Source organism: Vipera ursinii (assembly GCF_947247035.1).
Source record: "Vipera ursinii genome assembly, chromosome: 1".
Lineage (NCBI taxonomy): Eukaryota > Metazoa > Chordata > Lepidosauria > Squamata > Viperidae > Vipera > Vipera ursinii.
The window spans coordinates 39,948,541-39,975,437 of NC_139512.1; the positions used below are offsets into that span (position 1 = coordinate 39,948,541).

Genomic DNA, 26,897 nt, shown 5'->3' on the forward strand with positions numbered 1-26,897 from the left:
ATTCCACAGCAGTTCTCTCCCTCAGAACAACACTGACTCGCCCTCCAAAAACACTGCCTCTCCATCCCACTCTCAGTCCTGTTTTTCCAGCCTTTTTTATAGTCCCTCCCCATGAGCGGCCTCTTCCTTTTGCTCCTCTGAGCTGCTGGACAGGTAATTCTGCTCTCCTGCATTTTGATTCCAATTTCCTCCCCTAGAGACTGCCTCTCACTCCAAGTCCCCTCAGTCCTCCCCCTGTTCAGAGTTCCAAAGACCAGTTTCCAGGCCCCAGCCATCAGGGAGTGCTGGATAACTGACCTATCAAAGATTGACTGTTTGCAGTTGAAATTCTTTTCTGGATGAAAGGGCCTGAGCAGTTGAGAGAGTAGAGAAACACCAGCAGCCTCTGTAAGCCTTTGTGTAATTTGCAAGATGAAAATGCTGCTGATAAAGCATGACTACACATAATATCATTAAGCAAACATTAGATCTGAGATGAACTCATCTTGTCCAAATCTGACATGATGCTGACCAGCAAAGACTTTCCACATGACTGCATCATCACAATATTAGAGAGCAAGAGAGATGCTGCTGTAGTGTTACATCAGTACATATGCCACACTGAAGGTTTTCAAGTCCATCTCTGGAGGTTTTGAAGAAAAGATTACAAAGCCATCCATAATGGTTTGAGGATTCCTCCACTAAGCAGGAGGTTGAAGCTATCCAAGGTCCCTTCCAACCCTATGATTCTATGATAGAAGGAAGTTGTTGGATATTTTGCCATTAACAAAGATGGGATTTCTCATATGCCTCCTGCAAGAGGTTATTATTTTAGATAGCACCCATTCTGCAGTGAATGCCTTTCAGAGCATTGGCCAATGGCTACTGACAGATGCTGCTATAAATTAACACTCTATTTCCATAACAGTGCGTTCCTTGAGAAATTATTGTAGTCATATATTTGGTCATAAAATTTCATTTTAAGAAAAAAATAGCTGTTTTCTTTTGGACTAGATGTTCCTGTCCGCTCTGACTTCTTTTCTTTTCTTTTCTTTTCTTTTCTTTTCTTTTCTTTTCTTTTCTTTTCTTTTCTTTTCTTTTCTTTTCTTTTCTTTTCTTCTCTTTTCTTTTCTTTTCTTTTCTTTTCTTTTATTTTATTTTTTTCTTCCCCCCCCCCCCCTTTGAGTCAAGTTTGATTCCTGGCAACTGCCTGGAGTATTCTTCGCAGTTTTCTTGGCATGATTTCAATAGTGGTTTGCTATTACGTCCTTCTTACCATGTTTACCCAAAAAATAAGACCAGGTCTTATATTAATTTTTGCTCCAAAAGACACATTAGGACTTATTTTCTGCATAGGGCTTATTTTCTGGGAAATACGGTACTAAATGCATCCGTCTAGCTGATGATCTTAACTGGGGCTTATTTTTGGGGTGGGGCTTATATTATGAGTGTTCTGAAAAATCATGCTAGGGCTAATTTTCTGGTTGGGTCTTATTTTCGGGGATACACGGGTAAGTCAGAGAGAGAGTGACTGAGGAAATCCAGTATCTCACTGCCTAAAGTGGAACTAGAACTCATGGTGTCCTGGTTCCAGCCTATTGCTTTAACTACTACACCAAACTGGCTCTTTCTTGGATTACTTTCATAAATATCTTCCCTACAATTGACACAAATTAATTCCATAGTAATTCTTGCATTCCTCATTGTCTTTTTCCTTAAAAATTGAAACAATTATTTCCTGTTTCTACAGATTTGATATTTCCTTAAACTGCCAGGTCATTTGAAGGAGTGAGTGAAGCAAATAAATTAGCATAAAACCACCAGCCTTTAGTATTTCTACAGTAATTTTATCAGCTCCAGCACCTTTCACTCTTTTTTTAATTGAGTGATTATTTTAGTGATTCTGGCTTCACATTTTTCAGTGGTTCCATCTGGCCCATCAAGAATGGTGGTTCTACTACAGTGTTCTCTGTAACTGAGTGCTTGTAAAGGAGTTTGAAATACTCAAGCCAATAATTCAGTTGTTTAATTCCAAAGCACACAAAAGTGTATTCTGATTTTCTGTCATTCATGCATTGAAATTTACTTCTGAGCTGGTTTAGTATGAGATAAAGGCAACAGTATTCTTGCCAATATGCAGCCTCTTCATTCTTCTTCAGTGTTATTTCAATAGCCATTTTGTTTTGCTTTACGTTGTTTTCATATCTTTGAATATGAATGCTTGGCTTTCATTGAAAAGCCCTGGTTTTGTTTGCTGTTTTTCTACAGAACAGATTTTTGCCATATTCATTAATTATTTGAGAGAAATAATAAAATAGCTCATTTTACCACTACCCCACCTCCCACAATTACTGTCTCTGTATTGTGAAGTCAGAAGTGTTTGTAAGCAATTAAGAATAAATAATACAAGTTATAAAATATGTTAAGAGAGCACTGTTGAAAATTGTCAGCATGTTTCACATTACTTATGTATCAGAGTATTGAAAGTTGAGAAAGATAAGAGAGATGAATGGTTCGTTTGTTCTATAGGTGGGGATTGATTTTCAGGATATTGGCATTCAAATACTACTTTAGACGTTGCTGAAGATAAATATTTAAAATATGCAGTTATTTTGTAGACTTAAAACATGTCGAACATGGGGAAGAATTCTTATTAACTCTGCATGCTGAGCTATTAGCAGAATAAAATAATTGGTACAGTTGTCCCATACCATCATGGAAACCACAAATCATCTACTTTTGGAAGACCAGATGGTCCATTTGCAATTTTTAACATATATTGTGGGCACTCAGTAAAAAAAGATGATGGGGGGAGGGATGGAAGGTAGCAAAATTTATAAAATAGTAGCAATGTAGGATATAGCTGAATACTCAACACTAGTTCATTTTCTATGAACTAGTGTTGAGTATCCAGCTATGTCCTACTTTGCTATTATTTTATAAATGTTTCTACCTTCCATCCTCCCCCCTTCAAGGTTCCTTCAAACTCTGTTATTCTATTATCTGTTTTCTATATGTCTCAGCAGGTAGTAATAATTAGCCTATTGTAGGTGATCTGAGTCTTGTTTAGTATCTGAATGGGGCATGACTAGGGACTTCCAGTTCTAATTCTACCAAGAAAACTTCATGGATGCAGTTGCCAGAAAAGTATGACTGGAGATGCTTTACCATATTTAGCTTTACTTATTAATATGACTGTACTATCTCCTCGAAGGGACGTGGTGGCTCAGTGGGTTAGGACACTGAGCTTGTCGATCAGAAGGTCGGCAGTTTGGCGGGTCGAATCCCGAGTGCCACGTAACAGAGTGAGCGCCTGTTACTCGTCCCAGCTTCTGCCAACCTAGCAGTTCGAAAGCACGTAAAAATGCAAGTAGAAAAATAGGAACCGCTACGGTGGGAAGGTAACAGCGCTCCGTGCGCCTTTGGCGTCTAGTCATGCCGGCCACATGACCACGGAGACGTCCTTGGACAAGCGCTGGCTCTTCGGCTTTGAAACGGAGATGAGCACCGGCCCCTAGAGTCGGAAACGACTAGCACGCATGTGCGGGGGAACCTTTACCTTTACCTTACTATCTCCTCTCCCCTGTTCTGCATGACAGAAAGTTCGTAATTTTGTTTGAAATTATCTTGTAATTCTTTAGTATCAAAACCTACAATGTTATCAGAGCAATTAAAAAATCATATGGAAGAAGAAGTGTGATGGGCTCCAAGCAAAAGTCTCTGAGTTTGGAGACAACTACAGTACTATATTCAACGAACATATGAGGCAGTAGTGCATGCTGTACAGGTAATCCTCAGCTTATGATGGCAATTGAGCCCAACATTTCTGTTGGTCAGTGAAACATTTGTTCAGTGAATTTTGCCTCATTTTACAACCTTTCTTGCTGCAGTTGTTAAATTAAGTTAGGATCATGGTTATTAAGTGAATCTGGCTTCCCCATTGACTTTGCTTGTCAGAAGATTGGAAAAGGGGATCACATGACCCCGGGAGTCTGCAACCATCATAGATATGAGTCAGTTGGCAAGCATCTGAATTTTGATCACATGACCATGGGGATGTTGCAACAGTTGTAAGTGTGAAAAATGGTCACAAGTCACTTTTTTCAGTGCGGTTGTAACTTTGAATGGTCACTAAATGGTCACTAAGTAAGTTGAAGGCTACCAGTACTTTAGGACCTTTTATTAACTTTATTCAACTAAAGCTGCCTATTGTCTTGTGTCATTTATCTCCAGACTGAATATAATGTAATACAATAGAATGCAATAGCAATCTAATATAAATTTTATCTCTAATATTATATTATCATAATTGTGACATCATTAATGCTTGCTTTGGACAAGCTCTACTGAAAACAGTTGGCCACTTAATTATCAGCAAAAGGAATGGGTATTAATCAGTTGACCAGTTTTTCTTATAGTGATCCCTGTTGGTTGAGTTCAGCTAGATTACCCCTCTGATTACTTGGCAAGTGCCCTTCCTGATGCCTTTGGCTCAGCTGCAGGAGAAACCAGACATCTCTTTTCCAGAGGCATCTGCCTGATCAGAGCAATGCAAGGGCTTCTCAGATCTCACATAGGTTCTTTTTCTAAATGAGTTTAGAACTGAAAGATTGCCACACCTGTTGTGTAAACATGGCTTTGGCAATCTTTAAGAAAGTGTTATGTGTGCCTAAAAATAGGACTAGCTCTCTCTTGAACTGTAATCCTTTGTTTTATAGAAGTTTGATTTAAGTCAGGAAAGAGAGCCAGATTTTGCCAGTTCTATGTTGCTGGTTCCACCACAGTGAGTTCATTAGAGGTGTATCTGCCAAGGAGACTTTTCTCATGGCTGTATTTTTCACTTTTTCTGTTATAGGTAGTCCTTGGTTAATGCCCATTTGTTCAGTGACTATTAAAATTTACTACAGTGCTGAACAAGGAAAATTACAGCAGCCATTGCAACATCTCCCTGATCATGTGATGGTAATTCAGGCAGTTGGCAACTGGCTCACAGTTATGACAGTTGCATTGTCCTACAGTCAATTGATTACCATTTGTGACCTTCACTGCTGACTCCTTTACCAATAAAGTCAGTGAGGAAACCAGTATGAGTTCACAAATGGCAGTTACATGATGCTGCACTAAACTATCCTGTGGAATTTGTTTAGATGCTTCTGGAAGTGTAGAAACTGGGGTCATAAATCAGTGCGATCATGTGCATTTGCACTTTATGACCACATTGCTTAACAATGACTTCCCAATCCCAATTACTATTGTTAAAGGAGGATTACTTGCATGTTAGTAAGAAAGGAGTTCCATCTGTCCCATTCCATCAGATGCTTTCAATACTGCCTTTGCAACTGAGACTGGAAATCAGTTGTTACTGATTGTCCCTCCTGTGTTCACCCTGTGCCCAACTCCTATTTGATCACAGAGAGCAACTGGCTCTGTGGCCCATCTGACAGATCACAGACATGAAGCAAAGGCATGATATAAAGAGGGAGTGCCCACAATGTTTCTCCTGTGACCTGTCAGTGGGACTGTTTTTCTCAACATGGTTCTTTCACCTCTTTTGAAATAGTACTAAACCCCACCCAAAATAGCTTGGCCAATAGGTCATTTGTGGAAGAGAAGCAGGAAGTGAAATATCAGGGAGTGACTGGTGGTTACCTTTTCAACAAGCAAGTGATGCTTGGTGGGACTAAATATGAAGCCAACTTTCCCCTTTTTAAAACTGTAGAAACAACACTATTCCTTCCCTGAAGCAGAATAGGTTCAGCAATTAGAACAGCAAATTTTATGTTGACCTACTTTGCTGCTGTTTCAAGAACTGCTGCTGTTTCAAGAATTGCATTTTAATATGGAATCTGGCCAAGCTCAAACAAACAGCTCCATTTTGTGTAAAAAGTACAGTCTCCTAAAAAAATTTACAGCGATATGATAATGGTGCCATTAAAAAAACTTCATAAAGCACAAAAGATATGGGATGCTTGACTTTATCTACAAGACATTTGTAGGACAGATAGCATTTCTAATCAAAAAAGTAATAGCAATTCAATCTAGAAATTTATTTGATGAACAAAGATTGCTTTCCTTGACAGGCCATCAGGGACATGGCCTTTTGCATGACTCTTGGGACAAATGTAAATTTGCTTTGCTTTAATTGACAGAACATCTTGCTCCAGTTTGGAATTTCTATAAATAGTAGAGCAAATTAAGATATTGAGAATTTAAAAAATAACACAGACTTCTGAGTTTTCATGTCATTCTTCTAAAGTGCAAAGTCAACCTACTTTCTTAAAGTAGTGACACATGCTTATAAGCAGATTCAACAGTTTGGCAACTCTGTGACTGCAGGAACTTTTCTCCTTTGCTTCCACCAAGCCTCTTTTCCCAACCTGCATTTCACATTATCCATGTTGTACTGCCTACCCAGCCCTAAATGTCTTCAGAAGAAGGAAGACATGATGTGAGAGGGAATACTGAAAGGTCCTATTCTCTCTCAGTCTTTCCAAAATGGTTGATCAAAGGGGAATCTTCTCACACTCTATTCAAAAGAAGCAAGGCCTTTAATGAGAGAGAAGAGCATCTCCTCTACAACAACAACACCCGTGGGTATATAAGGCGATTACAAAGTATCATCGAGGGAGGAATAAGAGAATATGCACCATAAATCAGAACTGCAGACTCTGTCCTAAGTATTGCAGCAGATATCAGGGACCTCAGCATTATTTATGCCAAGCATGGCAGCAGCACAGTTAATGGCCAAAAATAAATCTGGAATGGAATGGATTGACAACCCACAGATATCCCTAGTCACTGGATTTAAATGTTGGGGGTTTTTTTGGTGAGATACTAATCCTGCCTACACCTCAGTTAAGTACATCTAAGGGGCATAGCCAAACATCTCTGTACTTTAATACATATTAATGCTCAAAGTACAAATATTGGCTAAGACATGTGGGGGGACAGGAAAAGGTGTGAGTTCTGCCTTTAACTGCAGTTTTTCCCCTTCTTCACATCTTAGCCATTTTTTCATATTGAACATGAACATCTCTAGAATAGTACTTTAAATGTTCCCATAACATACAAATCTGGTAAAGAACTCCTAATAATGGGAATGTTCAAAAGTTGTTCAGAAAATCATATTTCCAACAAACATTAGGCAGCCAGCCAGTGATATTCTACTGACTCCTGAAGGTTTTCTGGATCAGGCTTTGTTTCTTTGCTCTTCTAGAGTGGTAAGATCTAGAAGAACGCTCTTAACTCTGTAATACAGGTTAAGATAATTATCAGTTGTGTGATATATTTCAGGATTCTGGAATGCATTTAACTATAATTAACTATAAAAAGCCAATCCTACTAAGGAGTTTTATATACGTAACTCTTTTACCAGAGAAAATTATAGCAAACTGTGTATGTTTCTTAAAGACAGGAATAGATTTTAAATATGTATTGCGCTGACAATGGCCAAAAATAAATCTGGAATGGAATGACAGATAGGTTTTTAGAGAAAGCAGAAGCAAAATGGGTTGTTAGTTACCATTTAGATAATGTTTAGATACTGGCTTCTTTGAGAAAAAAGTTATGCATACAAATTTCAGAGCAAGCATACAAATAAAGCAATATTCTGCAGTCTTACACTTACTTTTTTAAATTGTAATTTATATATTAAAAAAGCAAAAAGTGTAAGAAAATGGAAAAATTATAAAATAGAAAAGAAAGGAAAAAGAATATGAAGAAGTGCCTTCTGATATTCTTCAATGCAGTTATGAGTATAAATATATTTTGACCCCTCTTTAAATTTACAACATATTGTTCTGCCTTCTATAATCTATCCTACAGAATCATCATGTCATAAGTTCATTTTTGCCATTTTAGACAAAACTCTGTAACAGGCTTCCAGTCAGCAATAAATGTAGATACCTTTTCTGTAAACAAAGGTTAATTTATCAATTTCAGCAAAATCTGCCAACTTCACCAACCATTCGTTCATAATGCATAGTGTCAAATCTTTCCACCTCTGTGCATACAGAAATCTTACTTCTTGTTCTGCCTTCAGGTGCTTTGGAGAATAGGTAGACCCCCTCTTCTTTGTGGCATCCCCTTAAATATTGGAAGACTGCTATCATGTCACCCCCTAGTCCAGGGGTAGTCAACCTTGGCTCTTTTATGACTCCTGGACTTCAACTCCCAGAATTCCTGAGCCAGCATGGCTGGATCAGGAATTCTGGGAGTTGAAGTCCACGAGTCATAAAAGAGCCAAGGTTGCCTACCCCTGCCCTAGTCCTTCTTTTCATTAAACTAGACATATCCAATTCCAGCAATCATTCTTCATATTTTTAGTCTCCAGCCCCCCAATCATCTTTGTTGCTCTTCTCTGAACTCTTTCTTAGAGTCTTGACATTTTTTTAAAATTGTGGTGACCAAAACTGGATGCAATATTCCAAGTGTGGTCTTATTATAAAGTGGTACTAACGCTTCATGTGATTTTGATTCTATCCCTCTGTTAATGCAGCCTAGGACTGCATTGGCTTTTGGCTGCTGCCACATACTGCTGGCTCACATTGAACTGATTGTCCACTAGGACTCCAAGATTCATCTTGCAGTTACTACTATTGAGCCAGGTACCACCTATTTGGTTTCTCTTGCCTAAATGTAGAATCTTATTTTTCTCACCATTGAATTTCATTTTGTTAGATAGGGCCCTGTGTTTCTAAATACAATTTCTGTTTCTATCTTTCTAAATGTAATTTTAAATCTGGTAAATCCAATCCCTTTTCCTTTGCATCTTGTAACATTATATTTATTTCTTGTTTTTTCTCCCTTGCCATATAAATTTAGATGTATCTTTTTGCCTTTTTGTTTGCAGTCCTACACATTCTAAATGCAGTGGATCCAATATGTTAGTATTCTTTGCTATCATAAACATGTTTATTAGGGTGTAACAGGGACTGAAGTAATTACAGCTGAAACATATCCCTTTTGGGAAAGCTGATTTGTGTGAAAGATGATAACCTCTTTGCTGCTGGATCTTGTCCATAATGCTTTGCATCTCAGTCAGTGCTCTGTGTATTCTGGCCGCATCTTCTAGTGGCTGCCATTTATATTTCTCAAAAGACTTTGGATGAGCAGGGATTCTTTGAAAGGTATCAGGAAACCCAGTGAAATGTTACATTCAAAAAACCCCCAAACTGTGTCTGCATTTTACTGTAGTAGTGGGGTCTGCACAAAAAAACAATCATAAAGTCATAATTGCTTGCAAAAAAAAAAAGTCTGAAATGGACAGGCCATGCTGTTTTTCAAGTGGTACTACTGTACAATTGCATAGTTAACTTTTTCAAAGAAAAAAAACCAACTAAAATATATGGAATTAGATCTCTGTAGATTATATGCATGAGCACTTTAGTACTTTTGTTTGTAGAGGAGGTGTGGATGTGTAGATTTTGTCCATTCATAGCCAGCAGATGATTCATACTAATGTGCTGGCAGCATTCCTTTGTTTTTAGTAGAACAAGATTGTATAAGGTGTATATATGAGTTGGAATTCCAATATTGGCTTAACCATGATTTATTCAGTGCCTTTCTGTTGTCTATTCCACACACACTATAAGAATCCTTTTGGGTGGGGTGAATGCTTCTGGCCCTAGAGTCCCTAATTTGATGCTTGCAGACTTCCCCATTAGTCCCTTCCAGGCATCTTGCCTGACTTTACATCTTTCATTTTATTTTTCAAAAACCCTATTAAGCGAAAAAAACAAAACAAAACCTGAAGTTGGTGTACTGCAAAGCAAAATATCTCTAACAAAAATAACTCTGTGCCTCAAATGCAGCAAAGGTCACTTGTTAAGATGGGAGACTATATATATATCAAACAAACCAATCAATCAGTAAAATGACTTCATATGTTGAAGTCGTTTTTCTAACTGTGTCACTTTCCAGAAAAAGGGAAGAGGTAAGCAGGAATAGTTGAGAGAGGATAACAGGCAGTGCTCTACTTAATTAGATGCTTTGTAACACTGAAAGATGGGCCATACCTAAATTTGATAAATAGCCCTGCTTACAGAGTTTAATGCTACTATGCTGTGAATGATAAGTTGCCCAGCGGCCATTTCTCAAGCCACTATGTGTTCTCAAATTTCCCAATGTGTTGACTGAACCAAACAGGTTGGAGACTCTTGCTCCAGGCCATGTTACTAGCCTCATCCAGCAAACTATATTTCCACTTCTCTTCAAAATATACCTAGAGGATGCTAAAACTGAGGGTTGTTGGGAAGAATATCAGTATATTTGTGCATTGTATGCTCTCAGAAATAATAGGTAAGCAACCCCATATCTTGTGCAGTGCAACCTTAACAGCCATTGAAAATACAAATGAAGTTACTTTTCAATTAAATTAGGCTTTACTATTCTAATCTCATTAGAATGAGAGAGGTTATTTTTAGTAAATAACATCATCTTATTAAGCGGCAACCAAAGGCAGCGCAAATCCTAAAGAGTAGAGAGATTAAGCTTGTTTATCAACAGCTTGGATGACCATGGCAAGGTAGACTCTAGAATGTCCATGGGGCATTGTTACTTGGTTGCATACACTGGTCAAGGCATTCTGGAAGCAAGGGGATCAAAGGAATTGGCACTGACTGACCTTGATTACCATCTGTCTGTCTATTTTTATCAAGGCTTTATTACTTTATAAATAGCACAAGTTGGTGAAAATGCATAATGTTCATTCTTTCTCTTTTCCCCCACAACAATAATTATTTGAGGTGGGCTATGCCGAGTAAGAGTGACTGGCCCAAAGTTACCCAGCTGATTTTCTTGCATAAGGTGGGACTAGAACTTGCTGTCTGCTGGTTTCTAGGCCAGCACCTTAAGAATTAGTTTGAAATAAGATTAAAAGGTAGGATGAATCAGCCATAATTAATATACGTTTTGTTAAGCTAGTAATCTTGAGTGGGGTAACAAACCTAGTTATGTCCATTGTCATACACTGGCAGTATTTATACAGCATGTTTAATCATGGTTAGCAAGTAGAGTTTACTCAACTCAGTAAATTTGCCCTATGCCAGGGGTGTCAAACTCAATTTCATTGAGGGCCGCATCAGCATTGCAGTTGCCCTCAGGGGGCCAGGTGGGTATGGCCAGGGAGGGCATGGCCTACTGAGTAGGTGTGGATAGAGTGTGTATGGCCTACTGGGTGGGCATGGCCAGCTCTACATTGTTCGCATCAAGGGTGCCTATGGGGGCCTGGGCAGGAGTGGGACAGATCTGGGGGTCTCTGGCAGAAGGAGGGTCTCTGGGCCAGGGCCAAGGCAGTGGGGGCCGTTCCCTCACTGTTTCCAGGATGGCTTCATGGGCCGCATGAAACCACTTCGCGGGCCGGGTCTGGCCCCCGGGCCTTGTGTTTGACATGTCTGCCCTATGCAATCAGTATGGTGAAGTTGTGATATGTTAGACTAGGAGAGTGGAGCTCGAGATTTTGGTCGGCTGTTAACCATGGAAGCTTATTCAATAGCTTTAGACCAGTTTTAATTATTTCATAATAGATAATTCCCTGGGTAGAATTTCTGAGAGTTAATATCCATACACCTTAAAGTTGTTAAGATGGAAAAAACATTGCTAAGGCTGCCCAAACTATTTGACTCTGGGTGGCATAAAACAACAGCAAATGAACAATAAAAACCCCCACATCATTTCATATTAAAACATATGTAAAATGTAAGTGCAAAATTTAAAAATAGTCTCTCAGCTCTGCCTACTTCACAGGCTTCTTATTTAAGGGAACAGTAAGAAAAGGAGTAATAATACCTTGTCCTGATGTTCTTGAATGCCTGAATGAAATTGGGCTTTCTTGAGCTTCTAAATTAAATGTGGGATGTAATCATAATAAAATATAAATATGAAATAACTCCCCTGCCAATTCTTAAGTATAGTTGACAGAATACAAGTGGTTCAATGTGTTGTATTGAACACAGCCACCTAGCATTCTTTGAACTGCAGACTGGGCTCACACACACATACCCCAAATCCATCTTTTCTTGTTGGTAGCAGCTTGCTTGCTGCTTCTCGACTTATGGAGGCTGGCTAGTGCCTCCATATGCCTGCCCATATGCAGCCACTTGGGGAGAAAGCCAGGGCTTCCAAAGATTTCTTCCTCCTCTCTTTCAGCTCTAAAATTGATCATTTGCAGGGGCAATGTAAGAGAAGTCAGGGAATTATGCAGTGAAACTGTTGAGTGCCCATACCTGCCTTAAATCACTATAACTCTTCTTCTTTTGTATGCCTTAATTAAAATAGAATGAACTCTGGTGGAAGTTTCTCGCGTTTCTTATGTTTTCATGGAACCCAAAACTCTTTAAAATTTAAATCTAGACCAAGCTATTTCCCTTTTCCTGCTTATGTTATTGTATTCTAACAAGTATTACCTTTTTCTGGCATAGTGCCTAGAAGAACTGACCTGGCTGTATTTTCTATGTAATTAAAATATTTATAATCTTGTTCCTATTCTCTCCATGCCCTCAGATCTCTCAAGAAGGGCTGTAAACTTTATACATGTGAGCTGCAACCTAAAAACTGGGCTGATCTAATTTAATTTTAATTTTGGTTTCTTGCTGCACCTTTTCACAAGAGTAGATGCAAAGATATATGTATTCTGTAGGATGTGTTGAGACCATGCAAATTTTGTGGAGTATGTATACACTGTGTGTACTCAAGCAATTTACAGTGAGAGTTCTATAAAACTGGGGTATTGGCCCAGAGAAAACAGTGAAGGGTGAAAACCATTATGACACATTGCAACTAAAATGGGGGAAAAACAGTTTCAAATCATTGCTTAGCTACCAAGGTCACTGGGCAATCTTGTAACATATCTCCATGATTTTATTTCACAAATTTGTTTCAGGAATAAAAAGGGATGAGAAGTCCTATCTACCACCATAACCTTATTGGAGGGTTTCCTTAAATCTAATCATGTTTTAAGAACCTAGTTGTGAGTGTTTTGAAGAGTTTTGCCATTAAGGATTGACTCAGCTTCTGGGTTTCAGAATTGTCACCATATCTTTTTTAAAAATGGTTTGAAGCCGCTGTTTCTCTTTTAACTGAAAAAGTGGGTAGAAACAGTTTAACGAATGGGTGATTAAGAAATCTTTATCCCTTCTCTTTCTTTCAGTACCAGTCCTTATCCCTTTCCTACTTGTTACAGGTTTGAAGATCTTTCTAAACAAGAAAATATGTTGATACATTCCTAGTATAATCAAGTTGATTGAAGGAATCTGAGATCTGGGATGCAATTGGATAATGTGATTATATTTGTCTTATTATAGTTTGGTAGATTTTATAAATCAGATGGATAAGCCCTCTCAAAATCTCCAAACTTGTCATTATGAAATATAGTGAATAGGATCTTTTTCTCTGGAAAATAGAAAAATAGGAGTATTAATTCTTCAGTAGGTTTAACACATCTATGTCATGCTAAATTTATCTCCCTTGGCCTCTCTCCAAAATAGGATCAAAAAGTATGCTTCTGTTCATATTGTGATGTGATTGCCATTCCTCCATGGTTTGCTGTTTGTTTAAAAAAAATTGCCCCCATCTTCCCCCAAAGGTTGTCCTTTTTGTGGTATGAATGCATATTTTAATGAGTATTTTAAATTTGAAGTATTGCCTTTTTAATAGACACTTCTCTTTCATTAACCTATTTTTTTCTCTAGTGGAAAGGGAAAATGTACAGAAAAGGACTTTTACCCGATGGATGAATTTACATTTGGAAAAGGTAAGAAAGCTATATAAATATTGGTACACTGTTCTCTTCTCTGAAAAGTGAGGTCTGTAAACAGGAGAGCAGGTGAAACCTTAGGTAATTTATTTAGTACTTTAGCTGCCTTTGGTGAATCTAGAAAACTAATCAAGGACAGACCCTGCTAGTACTTGAATAGGGAACTGTTGGCTAGAACAACTTGTTGTGGCCATCTCAACATGGCCAACTTACCATGGCCAACTCGCCATGGGATAACTTATCATGGTCAATGTGCCTCGGAACAACTCCCACAGGACAAGAGTTACACTAATATCAAAGAAATGGTGGAATAGAATCATTAAAGAAAGTATGCCAAAGGAAGGACAACATGAAATGTGAATGAAATTTTTAAAAATATTTTTAAATTATTTTGAGTAATTAGATTGAATTTTTGACTTTCCCTGCAGTGAGTTGTCCCACAGTGAGTTGGCCATGGTCAGTTGGCCATAGCAAGTTGGCCATGATGAGTTGTCCCATTCCAGACTAGACTCAGAAGTTAAAAAATATCCAGAAGACGACAATGGTAAATCACTACCATAAGGTTGCTAAGAAAATTTATAAATACTGTCCCAAAGAATCACGTTTAATTCGCTTCTGTTCTTAAAAAAATGCCGAAGACCTTTTTAAATACAGTGAAGATGCAAAGCTGATAGCCTCCCAGCAAATTTGAGATATTTACTTAAGAGCAGTATTTTTTAAAGTTGGCATGTTTAAGAGGTATGGACTTCAACTCCTAGAATTCCCAGGTAGGAAGAGTTTCCAAGCTTGAAAAACACTGCTTTAGAGCTTATTTATAAAGGCAAGGTAATGGGTCAGTTCTAGATGGGCTCCAGAGATCTTTTTTTCCTTCCATTCAATTATGTCTGATTCTCAGATACTTCCTGACAAATGGCAGTAAAGAAATACAAACAACTATTTGCTCTCCTATATTGATTGTTTGTATTTTTGCAACCCAAATATGATAGCCCTAAAAAAAATCATAGAAGTTTTTCACATCAGTAATTACTAATTATTCAAATCCATTGAAATTTCTAAATAACTTAATATCTATGGACAATAAGCAAAGTTTCTGTTACAGGATATACTGTAATTTTTTAATAAGCTTCTGCGTGAAGTTCCTTTTTTTCCAAGACGCCTCCCCCTGAACAATTACAAAATGCCCTAATTAAACTGAAATGTTTTCTTTGTTTCCTAAACATTGCCAATTTTACTCTCAGAGGTTTTGTTTGACACAGTTTTTTTTCTTCTGGATGGGAACTGACTGATTTGATTGATACAGAGCAGAGGTGTCAAATTGCCAGCCGGAAGCTGGTTTCATCATACTGAAGCCGCACCCACCCCATTGCCGGCAATGCAAAAAGAGTCACGATACGTCATGAGACATCATATGATGTGGCAAGTTTGACACCTGTGATATAGAGGGATGCACACTCCAAAGCTATTATTAAATGATTTCCCTTTTTCCCCACAGTGTAGCCCCCCTCTGGAAGTTAAAGATTTGCTGGTTGATATTAAAGATGGCAAAATTCTGATGGCACTATTGGAAGTGCTGTCTGGACAAAAGCTGGTATGTATAATATATACTGTAGGACTGAATTTATGTTAAAATGAAACTTGGTAGATTTCTGTTTTCTAAAAAAGATCTGAAATGTTTCCTAAGCCAGATAAGTACAACCAGAATGGATCCTGGGTTTCGTTCAGTTAATGTAACTGCACCAACACAGCAAGTGTTAGAAAGTGTGTATTGTCAACCCTATCCATGTTTTCTTCCAAGTGGGTACACCTAGGATCATATATGAGTGAATCTGACCTAACCAAAAGAAAGTGTAGTGGAGAGAGTGGGCGGGTGTGTGTGAGAGAGAGTGGCTGCTTGGAGCTGTTTGCTTGAAGCAGAATCTATTCAGGCAGAGTGGAGTGAGTAGTGTGAACAAGCCTTTGATCAGCTGAAATGGAGGCTTACAAATGCCCCTGTCTTGGCTTATGCAGATCCTAGCCAGCCATTCGAACTGCATGTTGATGCTAGTCGGGATGGTCTTGGGGGGGCTACTGTATCAGGAGCATGACAGACATCTGAAGCCCATTGCATACATCAGTAGGGGCCTAACTTTAGCTGAAAAGAACTACCCCACCCATAAGCTGAATGTTTTGGCAGTTAAGTGGGCGGTGGTAGATAAATTAAAGGACTATCTATATGGGGCAGAGTTCGGGGTTAAGACAGACAACAACCCACTTATGTGTCTGCTCACAACTGCAAAACTTGATGCCATGGGGCATCAGTGGCTAGCTGCCCTTTCTGGATTTAGGTTTAGCCTGATAACGCCTGGCAGTGAGGAAGAGGGATGCAGATGCCCTGTTGAGGAGACCTCACGATCCTGGGGCACATGTTGTACAATGGGTCCGATTGACTTCTGTTGGTATCCAAGTGCTGTATCAGGGAGTTGAGCACTCAGCTCGAGGAGCAATTTGGGGCAGAAGCTGTAGGAGTCACTACTGCATGTGTTCCTAAATTGTATTGTAACCCTATCCAAGTTAGGGGGGAGGGTATGTTTGTTCTGATTAAGAAAGATTTGAAAAGAGACCAGGCAGAAGACCCCCTTTGTGACCTGTCTGAAAGACCTTTAAGAAGTGGTCAGCGAGAGGTTCTACTCGCTGATCCGTCAAGGGGAGCCCAGGTGTTGTATAAAGAATGGGATCGCTTACAGCTTCAGAGTGGTGTGGTTTATTGAAAGAGCCCTTCTGATGGGCCCAAGGAGAAGTGGCAACTCTTGCTCCCAGAAAAGCATACGGAAGCAGTTTTGATTGCACTACATAACAAACATGGACATCTGGGGCCAGAGAAGACCTTTAAGCTAGTGAGGGACTGGTTTTACTGGACTTGTATGAAGACAGAGGTTGGAGACTATTGTCGATCCTGCCTGTGTTGTATCCAAAGAAAGACCTTACCTTCCAGGGCTGCACCGATGGGCCATCTGCAAAGTTATGGGCCCTTGGATCTAGTTTGTATCGACTTTCTCTGTCTGGAACTGGATACAAGTGGGCGAGGAAATGTATTGGTTGTGACTGATCATTTCACTCATTATGCACAAGCTTTCCCAACAAAAGATCAGTGAGCCACTACAGTAGCCAAAGTACTTGTAGAAGAGTTTTTTGTATATTATAGGCTACTGCAGCGTATACATTCCGACCAAGGTAGAGACTTTGAAAGCAGGCTTGTTAAACAACTATTGGACATATTGGGCACCTGGAAGTCATGTACCACCCCCTATAACCCACAAGGAGACCCCCAGCCTGAGAGGTTTAATCGTACCCTTCTTGATATGCTGGGGACGCTGACTGCAGAACAGAAGCAACATTGGATACAGCATATTTCCACTGTTGTACGTGCATATAACAGCACAAAAAATGATGCCACTGTGTACTCTCCATATAAACTGATGTTTGGTAGGGAGGCTCGACTGCCAGTAGATAGAGCATTTGGCATTTCAGTGGATGAGATCTCATTTAGGTCACACCAGAATTATGTAGATAGGCTGAGGAGGAACTTGAAGATGGCATATGAAAAGGCTTCAGTTATTGCAGGGTTCCAGGAGCAGAGAAATAGAGGAACTATGACCTGAAGGCGAGGGTTCAGGATTTGCAACCTGGTGACCGGGTTTTACTGAGGAACCTGGGCCTCCCTGGGAAGCATAAACTGGAAGATCGATGGGGCTCTCAGCTGTACATTGCCAGCAAGAACTTACAGGGATTACCAGTATATTGGATTTGACCAGAGGGGATCTCAAGTCCATTGAAAGCATGGTATCAAAACCATTTATTGCCTTTAAATGAGGCAACATGAGTCCTCCAGCCAATTGTTGCAAAAGCAACTGAACCTTGCTTAATAGGGAGGAGACCAGAGACTCGAGCACAACCCGATCCACCCATGCAAGGAGAAGAGGAGGATTCTGAAGAAGAAGAGGGTTTTATGGGCTTGTTGTGGTCATCAGAAGATATTGGAGCTACCCCCCTGCATTAGATGTTGAGGTGGGGCTTAAACAGCTGAGACCAGATGCCACCGTTGAGAGAGAGCGACCATCACTGCCCCATGGGCGTGGCTGCCTATTGTGATTGAATACCACCATTTTACATGCCCTGTTAGGCAGAGGCGCCAACGTGAGAGACTTCTTTGGGCTGGTGGCCACTTGGAGGGGAGGTCGGGAGGGCCCGGACGTAAGCGGTCCCTATGGGGGTGGCTCTACAGAAGCATTTAATATTTAATTTTAATAAATTGATTTAAATATTTACTTCTTAACTTGGGAGTTTAATTTTAGAGGATATAAGACTGGGAAAGCTGCTTTTTCATAAGAGCAAGCAACCTTTTTGTCATTAGGGATCCCCATTTTCCTCCTATTGGTTTGAATGGGAAAGAAAATAGGGATGTTATACTTCTTTTATTAACTTAAACATTTGTATGCCACCATTCAAAACACACTTCCCAGGGTGGCTACAGTGACATCACTGTGGTTAGTTGATGGAACTGCAGTGGCGCAGTGGTTAGAATGCAGTACTGCAGGCAAACTCTGTCCACAGCCTAGAGTTTGATCCTGACTGGCTCAAGGTTGATTCAGCCTTTCATCCTTCTGAGGTCAGTAAAATGAGGAGCAGGATTGTTGGGGGCCATATGGTGACATACTGTAAGCTGCTTAGAGAGAGCTGTAAAGCACTGTGCAGCAGTATATAAATCTAAGTGCTATTGCTATTGCTAGGTGCTATTTTCTTCAGAAGCAACTGTTGGGGGAGAGATTACAAAAGTAATGTTATGCTGATTTTATGCAAGCTTCACTCCTTTTGCCATGTGAATGTCATAACAGTTCCTGTACGTACAAAAAGAGTATAGTTTGTGGCATTGCAGCACAATACTTTTTATCATTCTGATGTAAGTTCTAGATGCTAGAAGCTATGGATGCTTCTGCTTTGTACTTTTCTGAGGGAAAGGGGCAGAATTTTTGAAAAAGTTAATAGCTTAAATGTTCAGTCTGTTGGAGAGCTTTGTGAGGTAGGAGGAGGTGAGGCTACATGTGTACATGTAGAGGTGTTTGATTATTTTATGCCTATTGACTACATAAATTCTGTATAACTATTATGGAACTATGACCACCATTGTATAAATTGTTTCTTATTTCAGTACGATGTAAATTGTATATATGTTTTGACCTCAACTTTCTTTTTTGTGGTCTTTGCATTCTTGTATATGGGCACATATTGATCTGAAGCAATGGTGTGCAATTTCTCTTGTCTTAAGAACCACTGTAGACTTTGTGCGCTGTTCTGAGTCCATAATCCAAAAATAAGATGAACTAAAATCCTATGTTAGAGGTGCAGGATACACAAAGATACATATAAATACACATTATAAAGTGAAGCCAGCTAGGTGACCTTGGACCAGTCACTTTCTGTCCCAGAAAGGAGGCAATGACAAACCAATTCTGACAAACCTTGGCAAGAAAACTGCAGAGACTTGTCCAAACAGTCTTCAAGAATTGGAAATAATTGAATGGAAAAAAATAGATACAGATATAAATACTATACATAAAAGAGAAGGATATAAAAACATACAAGAAAACAAAAGGTAATGTGCAAATAGTTTTTCTTACTGAACTTTGAACATATTTTGTTAACACAGTGCAAAACACTAGCAGAACTATATTGCACAGATGTTCTCAATTTTATTTTTATCTTGATTTCTGTACTTATTATATGTTTTGTTGTTAGCCGCCCTGAGTCCTTCGGGAGATAGGGCGGGATATAAATCCCATCAATAAATAAATAAATAAATAATAAATATTGAAAAGTATAGATGAAATAAAAATAGGATTCTATGTCAAAAGAAACCTATATCTTCGATGTTACGATTGTATATAACATTGTTATCCAAGAATGATTTTCAGTTAGAATCAAATTCTGCATTCAATTTCTATTATTATTATTGTTGTTGTTGTTGTTGTTGTTGTTATTTAGGAAGTTATTCTTGGCATCAAAGCAACTCCCATAATATTATTAGTTATTCTTCCAAAGAAAGAATTACAGACCTTTTCCAAAATAAGTATTTAAAATCCTTGCAGTCATTATTATATACAGTGTTAGTAAAGTTTGAAGGAAAATATTGTTGGTGATATTTCATACAAATATCTCAGGTTGAGATATAGAATGACAGACTTCAAAATCTGTTCTTTTGTACTATAAATAATTTCCCAGTATTCAGGGCTTTGTAACATTGGTATCACATGTGACAAAAAGAATCCAACCTGTTTGTTATATTTCCAGCATCTCTTACAGAAAGAATTACTCATTTTGGCAATCAAGGTTGGAATAATATACCAATAATAAATTAAAATACTGTTTTAAAACTTTATAAGGCATTCAGTACCTCAAACTCTTTCCAAGATTTAAAAAAGGGGGGCTCTGCTCACAAGCCAAATTATTATAAGTTTCTAAAATTTAAAAAGGCAGGGACTGATGTGAATACATAATAGCATGAAGAACTGTTAGACTTCTTTTCAATCCATTCTGATTTTCTTTTAGCTGCACGAGTACAAGTCTTCAACCCATCGTATTTTTCAACTGAACAATATTGCAAAAGCCCTTAAGTTTTTGGAGGATAGCAATGTAAGTAATTTCTGTGATGGTGATTTATGCTAAACATATGTGCTAAATTTAAATTTAGTTAAATTTTTTAGGGGGTTAGGGAGAGGGGCGGGGGGTAATGGTTGTTTGACTATGGGGGGTGGCCATACAACCACGGTGCAGGCCAGGCCTGGGTCTGACTGCGTTCGGGGGGAGCGGGGTGTGGTTACATCTGGGGCTCAGGAGCGGGTCGTGGGATTGCCGATTCCCACGACACTGGGGTATGGCAGCAGGCATATGGACAGAGGGCCGTATCGTTACCGGGAGGGCCGTCCCCGCTGTTTACAAGCGGTGAGGCGCTCCGACCCTCTGTTTCTTCCCCGAGGTGCCGGGAGCGAGGATGCGCAGCCTCCTGAGCTCCGGCTGGTGTACCTGAATGCCAGGTCCGTGGTTAATAAGGCTCCCCTTGTGCGGGATTTGGGGGAGGGTGAGCATGCGGACCTGGCTTGTATTACCGAAACCTGGTTGGGCCCAGAGGGTGGGGTCCCTTTGGTTGATCTTTGCCCACCAGGTTTCCGAGCGTTACACCGGCCCCGGGCTCATGGTAGGGGCGGGGGAGTGGCGGTAGTTATCAGGGAGACCTTATGTCCGCGGGAGACCACCGTCCCTCAGATAGTCGGGTGTGAGTCTCTCTTTTTGAGGTTTGGTTCGGGGGCGCAGTTGGGCTTGCTGCTGGTGTACATTTCGCCTAGTCACACAGCGGCAGCCCTGCCTGAGCTACTCGATGTCCTCTCCGGTTTGGTGATTGAGTTCCCCAAACTTTTAGTTTTGGGTGACTTCAATCTACCATCCCTGGGAGGGTCATCTGAGTTGGCTCGGGAGTTCATGGCTTCCATGACGGCCATGGACCTGACGCAGGTAATTTCTGAACCAACTCATGAGGGAGGCCACACCCTGGACCTAGTTTTTTTATCTGGACGATGGTTGGATGATCTTGGTGGGGGCTCTCCATTTATTATGCCCCTGTCATGGACGGATCATCACCTCCTGCGGCTGGTCTTCCGTTTTACCACCCCCCGCCGTGGGAATACGGAACCAATTAGATGGTACCGCCCCAGGCGCTTAATGGACCCCGATGGGTTCCAGGCAGCGCTGGGATCCCCACCTGCTTCCGTTGCTCACAACTTGGCGGATGCCTTAGTGGAAGCCTGGGAAAGGGCGGCCACTGAGGCACTGGACCGAGTTGTACCCTTGCGGCCCCTGACCCGGTGCAGATCCCAACGAGCTCCATGGTTCTCCGCGGAGCTCCGGGAGATGAAGCGTCGGAAACGGGGCCTAGAGAGCTGCTGGAGGTCCAGCCGATCCGAATCCGACCGATTGCGGTTAAGAACCTATATTAGGTGTTATCTCGCTGCGATGAGGGTGGCGAGGTGTAATTACTTCTCCACCCTCATCGCGTCCGCAGATAATCGCCCGGCCGCCCTGTTTATGGTGACTCGCTCACTTCTTAATCAGGAGGTGAGGGGGGATCCCTTAAAGGGTCGTGCCGAGGAGTTTGGTCAGCATCTGTCGGACAAAATCGCTCGGATTCGGACCGGTTTGGACTCCAGCTGGGCAGAGTCTGACGATCAGGACACGGGCGGTCTTGTCAATGTTATCTGGGAGGAGTTTGATTCTGTGACCCCTGATGAAGTGGACAGGATTATGGGGAGGCTGAGCTCCACCACATGTTTATTGGACCCGTGCCCTTCCTGGCTGGTTTATGCAGCTAGGGAGAGGACACGAGGCTGGTTCCAGGCGGTGATATCTGCTTCTTTGAGTGAGGGTAATTTCCCCACCGTCTTGAAGGAGGCGGTGGTGAGACCCCTCCTCAAGAAGCCTGCCTTGGACCCAGCTGTGTTGAACAACTTTCGTCCAGTCTCCAACCTTCGCTTTCTTGCGAAGGTTGTTGAGAGTGTGGTGGCGCATCAGCTCCCTCTGGTCCTGGATGAAGCGGATTATCTGGACCTGTACCAATCGGGTTTCAGGCCCGGGTACAGCACGGAGACGGCATTGGTCGCTCTGGTGAATGATCTCTGGAGGGCTCGGGATAGGGGATGTTCCTCTGTCCTAGTCCTATTAGACCTCTCAGCGGCTTTCGATACCATCGACCATGGTATCCTGCTGCGGCGTCTCAGGGGATTGGGAGTGGGAGGCACAGTTCTTCGGTGGTTCTCCTCCTATCTCCTGGGACGTTCGCAGTCGGTGTTGGCAGGGGGGCAGAGATCGGCCCCTAGGTCTCTCGTTTGTGGAGTTCCTCAGGGGTCGGTTCTCTCGCCTCTCCTGTTCAACATCTACATGAAACCGCTGGGTGAGATCATTCGTGGTTTTGGAGTTGGGTATCATCAATATGCTGATGATACCCAACTTTTTATTTCTACCCCAAACCACCCCAGTGATGCCCTCGCTGTGATGTCCCGTTGCCTGGAGGCGGTTCGGGTCTGGATGGGGAGGAACAGACTTCAACTCAACCCGGACAAGACTGAGTGGCTGTACATTCCGGCATCCCGGGACATTCAAAATGTTCCATCCCTTTCTATGGGGGGTGAGCTGTTGCCCCCCGTGGATAGGGCTTGCAACTTGGGAGTCCTCCTAGATTCACTACTTACCTTGGAAGATCATGTAGCAGCTGTGACTAGGGGGGCTTTCGCCCAGGTTCGCCTGGTGCGCCAGTTGCGGCCTTATCTGGACCGGGATGCCCTGTGTACGGTCACTCATGCGCTCGTGACCTCTCGCCTTGACTACTGTAATGCTCTCTACATGGGGCTTCCCTTGAAGACCACTCGGAGGCTCCAACTGGTACAGAATGCGGCCGTGAGAGTTGTCTTGGGAGTTTCCCGGTACTCCCATGTTACACCTTTGCTCCGCGAGCTACATTGGTTACCAGTTGTCTTCCGGGTGAGGTTCAAGGTCTTAGTGATGGTTTTCAAGTCCCTACATGGCATGGGTCCGGAATACCTCGGGGACCACCTGCTGCCGGCGTCAATTCCCCTCCGCCCTGTGCGTTCCCACAGAGAGGGCCTCCTCAGGGTGCCTCCAGTCAGAGAATGCCGGCTGGTGGCCCCCAGGGGGAGGGCCTTCTCTGTGGGCGCCCCGGCTTTGTGGAATCAACTGCCGGTGGAGCTCCGGATGGCACCGGATCTCAGCTCCTTCCGGCGCGGGTTAAAGACCCACCTGTTTGAACAAGCTGGCCTGGCCTGATGGGGAGTTAATTTGGGTTTTAAATATTTGTATATTTTATTGTTTTATCTTGGGCATTAATTTAATTCTATTTTAACTTTTGTAGTTTTGTACTTTTATCATATGCCCTGTTCACCGCCCTGAGTCCCTTGGGAGAAGGGCGGTATAAAAATTTAATAAAAACTAAACTAAAACTAAACTAAATAATTATGTCTTGATGCCAGGTCTACATACAATAGCCATTAAAATCTATTTGCTTAAAAAGAATAGACATTAAAATCTACTTTGGTTTCAAAGAATAGATATTAAAATCTACTTTAGATTACTTCTAAAATGTTGTAAAGGCTTCAGTTGGATTAAATGATTAGAAGAATGCAAGAAATACTTTTAAATGGCAGGCTCTGAACAATTGAAATTGCTTTGATTGAACTCCTTGATTTTTAAAAGTATTTTCAATTTTGTTAAGGATTATAGTTTTCTATTAAAGAATAGTCAGAGTTCTAAAATAGTCCAGTAGCTGAAAATCTGAAACAGCTTTCTTCCATATTTTATTTTATTTATTTTTATTTTAATTCCATTTATATCCCGCCCTTCTCCGAAGACTCAGGGCGGCTTACAAGCTTAGCAGTAGCCTTCATTCTATGTATATGCCTGCTTATTAGGGCTTTCGCCCCCCCCCCCAATGCGGCATTATTACAAAGTCAGCTTAATTGCCCCCAACAATCTGGGTCCTCATTTTACCTACCTCGGAAGGATGGAAGGCTGAGTCAACCTTGAGCCTGGTGGGATGTGAACCTGCACTAATTGCAGGCAGCTGGTGTTACTTAAGGAGGCATTAGCCCACTGCTCCACAAAGGCTCATATGTATTGAATTTCCATTTCCATAATTTTCAGTCAATGTGTGGTCACTGCTACTTGAGCAGTGCCAAGGATGAAGTTCCAAATTATTGAAGGATATAAAATTAGAGAAGATCTTCAAAATATTATGACCTCTTAATTTCCAAGACTGAAATCTAGAAAATGTGGCTTGGGAACCGTGGACTCACAATTTTGAGCTATTCTACAGGGAATAAAGTGTATACTATATGCATGCAATATAAAATAACAGTACTCTTCATAAAACAAAAACTTATCTTCAGACTATATAAACAATACTCTTAGGTTTTGTACAGGTATGCATTTTTAGCAAAAAAACAACAAAACATTTACATCTACAAGTAGTCCTTGACTTGAACCTGGAATTATGGTTGCAAGTCATTGCAGTCATAAGTTGGGACATTACATGACTGGATTTGAAATAACGATCATTTTTAATGACAGTCATTAAGTCAATGCAGCAGTAATTAAGTGAATCCATTTCCCCCAAAGGCCATTATTATTATTTTTTTTGCCAGAAATCAGAAGTAAATGCCAGGAACTGGCAAAAATGTCACAAAACATGAACATGTAACCACAGGGTGCAGTAAACAGCTACAGAGGTGAGCTGGTTGCCAAGCACCTAAATGCAATCATGTGACTACAAGATGGAGTGCAGCCACCATATCTCCAAAAATGGGCCGTACATAGCTCTGGGGAGGTCCATTATAACTTTGGTTGTTAAGCAACTGGTTGTAAGTCAAGGACTACCTGTGCCTATTTTGATTCAACAGAATAGTAGTTTGGGTACTGCCTTTGGCCGAGCTGCATTAGCCATGGATAAAAATAGACAGAAAAAAAGAACAGAGTGTATCATGTGTATTCTAAGTAAATGTTTGTAGGTCATGCTGTATCAAAAACAAATGTACTACATTGTATCATTTAGCTGTCCTTTCAAAGTTGCTATTACTGCTGTTCTTTCTCCTTCTTAATAATTGCTTTATTCATTAGCTATTTGCAGAGTTGATAACAACCTTTTTGTACACAGAGATGCCAATTTCCTTCTTAACCACTAGGTACCTATCTACTATCAAATGTAAAAATGAGCTGTATGCTCTTTAAAGCCACCCAGAAGTTATAGCTTGTGCAGAACTGGACACCCCTCGTTTTGCCATGTGATATCATTGCTATGTGAGTTGCATTGGCTCCCAGTTTTTCTTCAAGGTGCATTCCAAGGTGTTAGTTATCAATTAAACCCCTCTGTGGCACAGGGCCAGTTTATATGTGGGTCCACCTCTCCATGAAGGTATTTGTCCATTCCATCAGATCAGACCCAGGGAACACATTCTGGATCCTTTCCCTAGTGCAGGGGTAGGCAACCTCGGCTCTTTTATGACTCATGGACTTCAACTCCCAGAATTCCTGAGTCAGCTATGCTGACTCAGGAAATCTGGGAGTTGAAGTCCATGAGTCATAAAAGAGCCGAGGTTGCCTACCCCTGCCCTAGTGGAACTTAGCAAGCATGCCTTTTCCATAACGGCCTTGCCTTGTGGAATACCATCCCCTTGAGATCCTGCAGACATCCACTATCTTAACCATCTGGTTAGCTATAAACAACTGACGTTTCCTTGGGTATTGGGATGTTAACGTGGGTGCCCATAGATTGCATAGATCAGACATGTCAAACTCGCGATGTCACGTATCGGGACGGTTTTGCCATTGCTGGCACTGGGGTGGGCGCGGCTTCCGGATGACATGTCCGGCCTGTGGGCCGGCAGTTTGACACTCGTAGCGTAGATGAATAGATACAAATAATGGATTAGTTCCCTGGTTTTTCTTGATTTGTCTTCCAGGTTTGTGATTTTATTATTGTTGCTAGCCGTACAGAGTTGTATTGCACAACCTGGGCAGCCATCTAATTTAAAAAAAAAATAACTCCTTCAAGTGTATAATTATTTATATTGTGGATCTGGAAGGAGGCCATTGCCAGCCTTGGACAAATGAACTTCATCTGGGACAGAAAAAGTTTGATGAAGGTGTTGAACTAACAAGTAAAATTACAAAAGGAACTTCAGTAGTGTGGGGGGTTATTGTCTTCCTGACTTATTTTCTTATGCCACTGAATTCTGCATGTGCTGTTACATCATACTTCACAAATACATACTTATCTGGTTGCTAAGGGGTTTAATATGTCATAGTAAGGTGCTTCACCTTCAGTATGTAAGATGAAGCTACTCTTAGACATAGTGAACTTTTTAAAGGGACAGATGGAGTGACTTGTGTGTCCAGCCCTTCCTGAGGGTGCCTATAATATTTGTAAGTGACTGATAGCAAGAGGATTTTGAAGAGTAAAAATTATCGTAACATAATCAGAGCAGCCTAATTTAAGGGGAGTTCTTGAATCTTCAAGGGCTGAATACAGTGGCCGTACATAGGAAATGTCTCCTAGCATAATTTTCCATTCCCT

General features: G+C 40.9%; 1 protein-coding gene and 1 long non-coding RNA gene across 6 annotated transcripts in view; one reads left to right on the plus strand and one right to left on the minus strand.

The window, feature by feature from the left end:
- CLMN (calmin) overlaps window positions 1-26,897 on the plus strand; it is a 101,157-nt gene that overhangs the window by 44,284 nt on the left and 29,976 nt on the right. For all 5 annotated transcript variants that reach the window (XM_083379461.1, XM_083379462.1, XM_083379459.1 and 2 more), the window contains 3 exons: window positions 13,668-13,729; window positions 15,225-15,320; window positions 20,315-20,398. In XM_083379461.1, coding sequence (XP_083235587.1) covers window positions 13,668-13,729; window positions 15,225-15,320; window positions 20,315-20,398 — 242 coding nt within the window. The remainder of the gene's footprint in view (window positions 1-13,667; window positions 13,730-15,224; window positions 15,321-20,314; window positions 20,399-26,897) is intronic.
- LOC310650755 overlaps window positions 1,014-26,897 on the minus strand; it is an 852,012-nt gene continuing 826,128 nt past the window's right edge. Inside the window, exon 2 of the long non-coding RNA XR_014494424.1 lies at window positions 1,014-1,098. This is a non-coding gene — a long non-coding RNA (uncharacterized lncRNA). The remainder of the gene's footprint in view (window positions 1,099-26,897) is intronic.